The sequence below is a fragment of the Uloborus diversus genome, chromosome 2 (genome assembly GCF_026930045.1).
Source record: "Uloborus diversus isolate 005 chromosome 2, Udiv.v.3.1, whole genome shotgun sequence".
Taxonomy (NCBI): Eukaryota; Metazoa; Arthropoda; class Arachnida; order Araneae; family Uloboridae; genus Uloborus; species Uloborus diversus.
In genome coordinates, this window is record NC_072732.1 from 39,049,678 (window position 1) to 39,061,246 (window position 11,569).

General features: G+C 31.1%; 1 protein-coding gene across 1 annotated transcript in view; it reads right to left on the reverse strand.

The window, feature by feature from the left end:
• Positions 1-9,577, reverse strand: part of LOC129235230 (rhodopsin-like) — a 92,154-nt gene extending 82,577 nt beyond the window's left edge. Inside the window, exon 1 of the mRNA XM_054868936.1 lies at positions 9,348-9,577. Coding sequence (XP_054724911.1) covers positions 9,348-9,577 — 230 coding nt within the window. The remainder of the gene's footprint in view (positions 1-9,347) is intronic.
• Between the last annotated feature and the right edge of the window lie 1,992 nt (positions 9,578-11,569).

Here is an 11,569-nt window from a genome sequence, read left to right on the forward strand (position 1 = left end):
CTGCTCAATTACGATCTTCGATTTAAACGATTCCGTGCAAAGCAGCACAATTTTTATAATGGTGATACAGGTGTCACTCGTTCCGTGGTAACACAGTTAATTCGTTCCGTGTAGTATCGAAACCGTGTTATACGAAACTTTTTTTAAATAACATATTTACATATTTTTAATTCTAATTATATATGTGCATGAAAAAAAATCAGGTTAAGATGCATTGTGTTATATCGAAACCGTGTTATACGAGTCTTTGAAATAATGTAAATCAAGGAATGTGTACCGTGTTATATCGAAACCAAGTTTCTTCAAACAAAGTAAAAACTTATCGGAGTTATCAACCGTTAACAGAATGTATTAAACAAAAATGAAGTTCCATCTTTTTAAAATATAACATTCGAGTTATATCAAAGCCATTAAGAATTAAATTCAAGTTTCGTAACGTGTAATATCTAAACCGTGTTATAATAATCGCAAGCTTGGTACCGTGTAATATCGAAACCGTGTTGTAGAAGTACCGTGTTATTCGAGGGACGCCTGTATTTCTATACAGGACTTTTTTCCACGGCACATGAGTGTGCATAATTTAATGGTTTTCATGCTTAATTTAACCTATCAATTAAACATACTACGAGGCGTGTTTTTAAAGTAAGTTCCGTTTTTATACAAAAAAGGAACGAATACAGATAGAGCTAAGTAATTTAGTGCACAAAAATCTACCACCCTTACGCTATTTTTCGACATTGCTCCCGTGATTTTCCAAGCATTTGTCATAGCGTGGTACAGGTTTTTGTATACCTATTCGTACAAAGTTACCGCCCGTTTAGTCAACCATGAGGACTCTTTCAGGGCTTTGGCTGGGGCGTTTTTGAACATCCTCTGGTGTGCCATCACCTCGCTCGCAGTATCTTTCATTTGTTTCGGCATCTCAAGTCTTTCCAAGGTGGTCTGTGGCACAACAGCATGGTAGATTTTTGTGCAATAAATTTATTTGCTCTATCTGTACTCGTTCTTTTTTATATCAAAACGGAACTTACTTTAAAAATACGCCTCGTAAATAGCAACAAGGTGTTGTCTGAATTTACCCAATTATCTTTGTTATATTTGTGGCGAATTTGTACGGGAGAAGCACTAAGGAAATATAACTGATTGTGGGAAGACATTATATTATGCATACTCTTATGTGAAATTTACTGACCAGGATAAGTCATGGGCTCCGCATAAAGTGTGTCCCCCTTGTGCAGAGGATTTGATAAAATACTCAAAAGGCATGAAACAGTTTTTCTGTTAAAGAAAAGAGAAATTGAACAAGATACACAAGAGCTCAGGCTATATGAAACAAACAATAGTAATTGCTCCAATTCCTAGTATATATACTACTAATATATATATACACAAGCTAATATATATACTACTGTTTGATCGCGGATTGTATGTAATCTGGCAATCTGCCAAGTAAAAAATATTCTATCTGAATGAATCTAGCAGGGGAGAAGAGAAAATAACGATGGGATTATCATGCACGTGTTTTATTATGTCACCAATGCCTTACTATTCATTTATTGCATTCGCTAAAATAAAATAAGGGAAAACAAAAATAGTTACCATGGAAACAACAAAAAGAAAAGAAAATAATTTCATTTCGTTCAGGAACGTAAAAGCAAAATGGTATAAGCTCAGAACTTTGCTGGGAATAAATAAATCAATTAATTTTTGACGTGAGAATATAAGTCGAATATACTTTAGATTAAAAAAAATGTTGCTGAGAGCAAATTTTCATTTTAACAAAACTAAGGCTAAATAATATAGAGGCAAAAGTGCATATCTGTAACAAACCAACTAACACCCCTATAAACTAATAGATACGTCCATTTCCGCCTATAAATCGGATATTAGTATTTCCATGTAATCGATGGTCAGACAGTAAGCATGTCATTTTCAATTGTTTAATATATATAAACTAACTTGTAAATATAAAACTTTTGGGTTTTTTTTTAAAGACCTTCCTTCTCCTGAAATATGCAAAATAAGCTTTTTTGTTCATTAAAAAAAATGACAAATGACATAATGAATAAAAAATGACCAAAATGACTTTTTGTATTTAAGTCATTTTGGGAATGAGGAAAATTATCCTGATAGGATTGAGAAAAAATTGATGCCTTATTTAAAATCAGCGCATCTCCAAAAAAATTCAAAAGCCACTCATTATCGAACAAGCTCCTTTTCATGACCATAAATTTCGCAGGCCTGTGTTACTACAATTTCCTTTAAAATTCGTTTTTTTTTGGGAATTATTAAGATAAAATGCTTAAGCTAAAGTGAAATGTAACTATTCTGGCTACTCAGCAAAAAAGTATTTCGTATTTTATTCTTGAGAGCTCTTTATCGATATTGATGCTTTGCCGATATCGAATTTTTACTTTTCTCTTAGAATCGCCGCCTTGCATGAAACAAGTTAAAATTTAAGAGGAAAATTATTTTCGCATACAACATTTCCTTTCGAAATATTTTGTTTTATATAATTTATTGCATTTTGAAGTAATATGTTACTTTTATTATTAAATATTTCTATATATCTATGAATATGTTTTTTTATTTCAAATACTTTTTGTGTGTCTTACCGTAATCTGGTCAAAACTTCGTGCTACGCGACTTGTAGTTTTGTTATGATCGAAGTGTTTTTTTTTAAAGTTATGGTGTTATTATTGAATACTAGCAGCCCGTTTATAGTATTATTGAATTATTTGGGAGAAGGTTACATTTAAAACTAGCTGCGTTGCTCAGGTTTGCCCGGTCTACTTTGAAAATAAAAATTGCGTCAAGTGACGTATATTCAACAATCAGGCTTAAAAAAAGAAAAAAAAAACATCATGCAAAATTTCCCTTCCAAACAATGACAATTAAAATGCTCTTAAGAAATTAAAGTGAGAAAGATGGATTTAAAAATTGTAAACACAAATTTAAAAAAAAATTAATAAATAAGTTTAATAAATTTAAATAAGATGGAAAGAAACATTGGATTGAAAAAGCGCAACCGTAGAAACACGAAAATAAAATGGTTAACCACTTGAATGGAGATGAGATTTTTTGAACTTGATTTAAAAAGGCTTGTACCTTTTTTCCCTTTGCAGAGAGAAGCTTAGTTTTTCGACCATACGTCGAGATATATCGGGAGTAAAAACGTCGTTTTTTCCAAGGTGTCAAAAAGAAAACTGGGACAATTTCTTCACTTTTATTGATATATTTATAGAAGAAAGGAGTGCCTAAATGTCAGCTAAGTCTAAAAAAATTCGAACTAAAAACGCAAATTACTCCCGCCGTAATTAAGTTAGAGCAATGAAATAAATTGCATAGAATGCAGAAACTTTTATCATTTCCAACGATATATAATATTAATATGTGCAAGTAATTTTCCCTCCTATATTTGGGAGTTTATGTGAAAATTTTGCCTAAATTGGAATTAAAAAAAAAAAAGAACTATTCTTCAAATTATTTCCGAACCGGTCTGCAAACCTTTTCCGAGCTTAAAGAAAAAAACTAAAAATTTCAGTGAAATCGACCGGGTAGTTCTCGTGTTTTGATCGTTCAAACACACAGACGCTTTTTTGAGACTTCATTTTATACTGTAGAGAAGAGATATGTAGTCTTAATAGGGGGAAACCTAAACACTAGTTGAAAAGGTTTTGATTATGCTTTTTTTCTGCTGCTCTTGTTACTGTTCAGCGAACGTGGCTAAAATCTTACGGTGAATCATTACATTATAGGAAAAACAAAGGTACTTTTCTGTAATAGGTCTGCTATTTGGCTTGTCTACATATTTATTTTCTACCTTGCCAGAAATGCGAAAACGACCTTCAAGTTACCGCTGTCTTCTTTTTCTAATTTTACAATTCAAAAGTACTTTTAATATTTCTTAATAGCTGAGTAATTATTTGGCAGATTATATTTAACATTTTAATGGCACATTTAGAGTCGGTTTATATATTTTTCGTGTCTTTTTAATGGTATTTTTTGCGTTATTTATTAGCTTGTTTTTTATTTGGTGGATTACTGTATACTTTCAATGATTTAATTCAACCATTTGGGGAACAATTTTCCCTTTGATGGAATTTTTGGTCTTGTTAAGGGAGTTCTGTGTACGCGCTATATTAAATTGCTAAATTTTATGTATCTTTTCTCGAAAAGTTTTCATAATAGAAACTTAGAATTTTTACTGACTTTTCAAGATATATCTAATTATCTACTAAGGTGAAATTTTAAGGTAAACTTGTATATTTAGTGTTGTATCAAATAGTCACTATGTAAATAACGAAAAATACCGCTTTGAACCAATACTCAGCTGTTAAGGAAAAATTTCGAGTCCTAAAGTGAAATTCAGTATAATTATGAGTATATAAATGAAGTATTGTGTGAAAATTTGAAAGTAATATATAAAGTAGTTTTATATAGAAAAGGAACATGGATTTTAAAATTGACGTTTTGAGAAAACCCCGTTTGAAAGTAAAACTGTACGTACATTTTAATTCAATCCTACTCTATTAATATTTAAATTGAGTTACTTTCAATCTAGATAGTTACATGAATTACCTAAGTATCAGGGGAAAAAAAGAAAAATTGATATATGGTATTGCCATACAAAAAATTTTCATGTAATTTTGCTCAAACATTGCAACAATAAATAAAATGAAAAATAATCTCCAATACACCCAAACCTGTTTTCATGCGGTGGATGGGACCGCATAAAAAAATCGTATAACACAATTGTTCGAAACTTCACAATTAGCTTTAAAAAGTTGTTTTCGCAAACACACTTAATTTTTTATTTATTTATTTTTTTTTTTTTTTGTGCAGTGGATAGGAACCGCATAAAAAAAGTCTCACATAGAAATTAACCCAAATATTTACAAATTTTTAATCTTTAAAAAAAATCAAAATAAACCAAGTGGTGATAATTTTTGCCGAGTAGTCGGGCAAAATTTCCCGAACAAGGAAATTTTTGGGAGGTCACAGTGACTTCCTATCGGGATGCCTATGTCGTCACCCCGATGTTGAAGGCATTACCTCACACTCGTTTAAAAAAAAAAATCATCAATTAATTCCCAATCTGATTGAAATTTTAATAAACTGTACAAACAAAAAAAAAAAAAAAAAATCGCACAAAAAAATTGCATAATAAAACAGGTTTGGGTACAGGTTTGGGGTAGAATGCGCAAGTGATATACCTATAACGGCAGTGGCGCACACAGGAGGAGGGTCCAAGGGTTCCGGACCCATATTTTTGATTGACTATAATCCGATGTATGTAGTACGTAAAATGATCCCGAGTAAAGATAGCAATACTTTCAGATTACATTTAAAAACATAGAGGAGGTTTGCCCAAAGCGGGTAGGTCACCCATAGCGGGTAGGCCTTCATATGCCCCCTCCCCATGGTGTGTTAACGGCGACGAATACCTATGTCGTGTTTACCAGAACAACTCCGAGTTTTAATCCTTCCCAGCGAAGCGGCATGGCGCAACTAGGCTCAAAAAAAAAAAAAAAAAAACGTTTTGTATGTAGTGATTAGTCAAAGACCAGATTTTTTTTTATTATCAATAATATTAACTTATTTTGATACTATCCACCTATAAACTACAATGGATGGTCATTCCGTTTTTTTTAATTATTAATTTAAGGTTATAATTAATGAAATAAAAAACGTGCCTTTGGGAAAAGCGGGTATAGGATTTAATCATATATTTATTTAAAATTTCCTGACTCGTGCGCTGACTTAGATTTTCTCTTTCAATAGGATAAGTATAACTTTAAAAAGTTATTTTTTAGGATGGCAATTAATTAGTCTGTTAATGAAGTCAGTTATTTCTCTATGTTTTATAAACAAATGTACTGACTTTAGATTGGATAAGTACAACTGTTTATATATATTTTTTAAATAATGGCAGGTAGCTAGTCAACTATTTTAATCATTTAAAACTTCATGTTTGATTGGAAAATGTACCAAACCACAATTAGTTAAGCTTACCTGCTATGGGCTCAATGTTAGGGCAAAGCGGGTTTTTCGCATGTTTGTTAAGTTTGATAATAAATAAATATTGGGTTTGAAATAATACAAAAATAACAGATTTTTTTTTTTAAATACCAAACACTTTTCATAATGCACTCAAAAGGACAAAATAACTTTTCTGGGTCAGAAAGGACAATTTAAGAATTTCTGTAGTTTTCGAAAATTCCAAGAAAATGACACCACAAACGAAGAAAAGTGCGGCTCAAATCATGAAGAGAATTTCTTATGATTATCTAGTTTTCAATCCTAACTTTGAGTATTCAAACATGCATATTTTTCTTATTGGGAAAGTTTGTTTTGAAATGACAAGAACCGCACTTTTCTTCGTTTGTGGTGTCTATTTTCTTGGAATTTTCGAAAGCTATAGGAATTCTTAAACTGCCCTTTCTGACCCAGAAAAGTTATTTTGTCCTTTTGAGTGCATTATAAAAAGTGCTTGGTATTTTTTTTTTTTTTAATTCTGTTATTTTATTCTTTTTAGTGTAAATGTATTTCAAAAATAGAATAATTTTAAGTTCATGAAAATTCACCTTATTTTTTCATATAGGGGTGCGATATCGATGTCGATGTTTTGGAAACATTGATGTTTTTGTTAAAACATCGATGTTTTTAACATCGATGTTTTATTTTCAATGTTTTTTCACCATCGATGTTTTGGCTTCGATGTTTTTTCGATGTTGATGGTTTTGCATTTTAATGGAAAATTATCATAAAATTTGCTCCAATTTTCTCGCTAGGTAATTAAGCTTACTTATGGAACTGCCAAAAAAAAAAAAAAAAAAAATCATTTTTTGAACCCATTTTATAAGATAAATTTTTCTGTGTAGAGGATTATTTTTGGGAAGATCACTACAAGATAGCAGAAGATTAACGAGAGAGTGAGGAAGAGTTCAAAGCTATTGGAAAAACCTGACACTGGTGGTCTGGTGCCAGAATTTGAAGTCTATTTCAAGGCTCAGGTTCTTAAACTATAGGAAAATCCTATACGTTACTACCGTGAAAATTACAATTTTAAAAATTTAGAGCTGGTAAAAGTTGCTTTAAAATACTATTTGATAGTGATGGCAACTTCTGTTATATCGGAAAGAGATGTTTCTCTGAGTAGTGGGATAATCTGCGAAAAGAGAAATGCGCTTCTGAGGAAATAAAGTAAACAAACTTCTTTTTCTCCAAACTGTCAACACCAATATTCGGGGTTACTTATCGATTTCTCCAAACAAGTCGTCTCTCTATTACTTACAATTTGTGTTTAATTATTAACTAACAGTACAGTATATATTTCTTGCTCTTAAAAATAATTGTTAGAATTAACTTGGTATTTTTAAAATACTTAGCATGACTTTTTCTCATCATTCAACTGACGGTAAGTGCTATGATACATTTTTTCTTAGATTATTTTTTGATGTAAATTTACTTTGTTTCATTCAGTTTGACAATATTTCCTTATTACTATAACTAATTTGTATTAATAGGTGCTTGTCTTATTACCAATTTTTGTCCTGTTATAATACCAAGATGTTGCGAAATTATTCTTATATTTATGATTTGAGGTTCAGTATTTTCAATATGTTTGTCGGGTATGTATTCTTTGGTATTGCTTAAATTAGTGTAGTATATTCAAAAATGTATGTTATACATTGATAAAAAGATCGATGTTTTTTGGTCGATTTATCAATAGCATCGATGTTTTAATTTCTAACATTGATTTTTTGCCACCGATGTCGCACCTCTACTTGCTACTAAATGGGAAGAAAACCTATATACGTACAAACTTTAAGCAGTTGGCACTAAAATTTAATCCTTGTTCTTCTCTATGATTTATGCTTGTTAATTTCATGATTGCTTCAGAGAAGCCTTGATTCAAAATTTTCATCATGATTGCTTTTAACATTACTGTTGCAAGGCAACAAAATTTGTAACAATGGGTTTTATATTTAGACATTTAATAGGCAAATTGCATGAAATTTTCTGTTTTCAATCCAACTGAAATAATTATTTTATTTTAGAATTTTAATTTTTCAGCGCTAAACTGTAACTGTAAGCAAATCATTTAGTGAAATCCCGAAGTCTCTAAGTGATCTAGTTGCTGAGATATAAGCAAAACCAGGCCTCAGATTTCTCCGTGATAATCAGGCCAAGTACAATAAAAGTGCTTAATTACTTTTCATTTTCAAATTTAAGAACCCAGCTAGGAAACAAAACCAGAATTGTTGCGGTTAAAATCCAAAAATTACTCTTTTCGAGCGTTCTTCGAAAACCTACCCCTTTTGGGCCACCCTCCCCTATATATTTTCTCTCTTTCTTATCCTATTAAATCGATTTGCGTGTGAACATAAAATGTTCTATAATGATTATTCTGCTTTGTTGTTTTTAACTGTAAGAAAAGTAAATACAGTAAACTCTCGATTATCCACGGAATAGGGTGGCACGGTAACCGGGGAGAATTAAAACTGAGGATAATCCGAATAATGGATTAAAAACGATTCTTAGTGAATACATTAGCTAAATAATTTTAACGATACTTACACATACATTTAAATTATAACTAAGAACATTGCTATATTGCATCTACTAACATTGAATATGAAAAAAAAAAAATATGTGCAAAATTTAAAATCGAATAATAACACAATCATAAGTTAAAAAAAGATAATTTGAATTTTGACATCTTGAACAAATTATGTTTTTTGCAATCACGAATGTGTGTGCATGTAGACGTGTGTGTTTGTGTCTGTGTGCAGGCATGTGCGTGTGTATGTACGCGTGTGTAGGTATGTGTATGTGTGCGTGTGTATATGTACGCATGTGTAGGTATGTGTATGTGTGCGTGTGTGTATGTACGCGTGTGTGTATATGTGTGTGTGTGTGCGTGTTTGTGTAGGATATAGACGCAACCTGGAGACAGCATTTGCTGGAGGAACAGCATCAGGAGGGGCCGGTCGACGGAGGTGCTGCAGAGGAAGGCGGGGGGAAAATAAAATCATAGGAACATCAAAACCGTCAAGTGAGAACAATAAGCAACAGTGATTAAAAAAAAAATGTGAAAGGAACCTCCGCCGATAATTGGGAATTTACTGTACATTCATTCTTGAGCTTTCTGGTATTTTGGTTAAGTGTTAAATTTGTTTGATTAAATAATACTTAGTAATTATTCTTTTTTTGGAAATGATTTTTGTTCTTGATAATCGGTAAAATCAAAAGAATATGTTTAGATGCGGGTATGAGAATGGTGGACCTTCGGTCATAACGGAAAAGTTTTCACAAAATGTAGTATAAGATTTATCTCTTACCTGGAGAAGACCACGACTACCAACAGGTTTCCAGTAATGCTCATGATGCATATCACAATGAGGAGTGTCCCGACGAAATAATGGGAGGCGTGCGAAACAGGATCATAATTGCACCAATGGCTAAACACCGGGTCCACCACAAAACTGAAATTGCTCGACTCTCCCTCGTTGGCAGGTTTGAGAATCCCGTAACTTTCCAACAACTCTCTTGATCCACTGCAAAGTGACATTGTCTATTCTTCCGAAATCATATTACGTTGAAGCAATCCAGTCATTTGAGAAGAAGTTTTTCAGTGACATTCTGTTGACATTTTTGTTTGTTCGAAATATTTATTTTTCTCTATTCTGGTAGAAAAAGAAAAGGAGGGAGATAGAGAGAATAACGAATATGCGCTTGAAAGAAGAAAAACTACTAATCTAAATCTCTGCTGCCATGCTTGAATTCATAATAAGCTCATATAATTAGCTTGTAATAATTTAACGCGAATAAGCTCGTCTTTCAATGGGTGTTGTTATGAAATTTATTTATAAAAATAATTTAAATCATTTTTAGCTCTATAAACACCCTAGTTTCAGGTAATAATTATAATATTTTCTACTTTTTACAGAATGTAATGAATAAAAATATTTCTACGTCAGAAAATAGCTGAGTTCTATTTGTTTACTTTTCTTTTCTTCACATTTTGATTAGATATAAATTCACAATTATCGAGGAATAATCATGAAAATTACCTTTCTAGTATGAACTGAAAAATAATTCGTTGAAATAATCTGAGCATGCATTAAAGATTTCGGGCAATAACTATTGATGTTGATACAATTATTGCGAGAGTTTTAAATTGAAGTTATAGATTTTTCTCAGATTTAGTTAAATAATAATAATTGTCTTCTTTCTTTAAAAACAACATAATGTTCAAATAGATAATTGGTAATCTACTTCAGGATATTTTTAAGTGTTTTATATTCGTCGATTAGTTACGATACTTGCTTTTGTTTGAATACGTAATTTTGTGTTGCGCAAAAACAATTGCATTTCATTCAAACAAATTTAAGATTGAAAGTCGCTTTATTAATTAAAAAATGAAATTAAATTTCTAATTCAACTCCAAGATAATTATTTCGGTAAAAGGTTAATCATCAATACATTGCAAAATAAGTATCTCCATAAATCATAACTCTGATTAAATTTTTCTCGTTAAATATATAAGACGGCAATATCTTATCACAGTTCAAATTTGTAGCGATTTAGCGGAAATGAGAAAAGTTCTATCTAAAGAATATAATATGCTTAAAATTGCTTAATTTACTATTTTAAAGAGTATCCTGTAGTTATATTTCCTTATAAAAATTATAAGTATCTTTTTGATATATATTAAATAAATTATTATATTTATTATAATATAAGTTTAGATTAAAAGAGTTCATTCTTCAACAGATCCCACTTACAAATTAATTGTAAAAATGTTACCTGAATACACAAATAAATTGAAAGTTTTTATGTATATAAAAACAATAATTAAGTGCATAAGTTTGTAAAAACATCGTGTAAATTTATCAAATTACTTTTTTTGAGAGATATAAAATTCAAAATTTCATTTAAATGAATCGTGAAGTCTTGAGAAGCTTGTGCTTGGAATTCTTTAAAATAAAATTTGTCCATTTCAGTTTTAGCTTCGATTTAAAATAGTATCTAAAAAAAAATACGATGTTTACATTAATTACATTCGAAAATAATTTAGACTGAACCTGTTGAATTTGCTGCAATTTCAGAGAAATTAATCAGTTCCTAATGTTAAAATAATGTAGAAATACTTTTAATCAGTTTAATCCGAATTAATCATTCTGCGAAATAATTACAAAAAAAAAAAAAAAAAAAAAATCAAATGACTGAAAAATGATCGTTCCTTCAAATCCGGAGAATATCCAAGAATCAAAGTTTATGCATATTCCATCAATCAATGAGGGCAAAAAAGAGCGAATCCTGCGAACACCGGCAGAAGTTAACAGTTGCAGTTACTTATCGTCCGGGAGGTTTTCGCGGCAAGTACACACAGCTCCGAAGAACGAGTTCGACAAAACTGGAGTTGAGGGAGTCAGGAGTTTTGTTCCGGATAGATTCATTGCGCATGCGTGTCGGGGAGGCTTTCGTCAATGAAACAGCAGGAGCATTGGTTGAGGGATTATTCAGCGGGAAGAGAAGAAAAAGAAACATTTGTATGGTA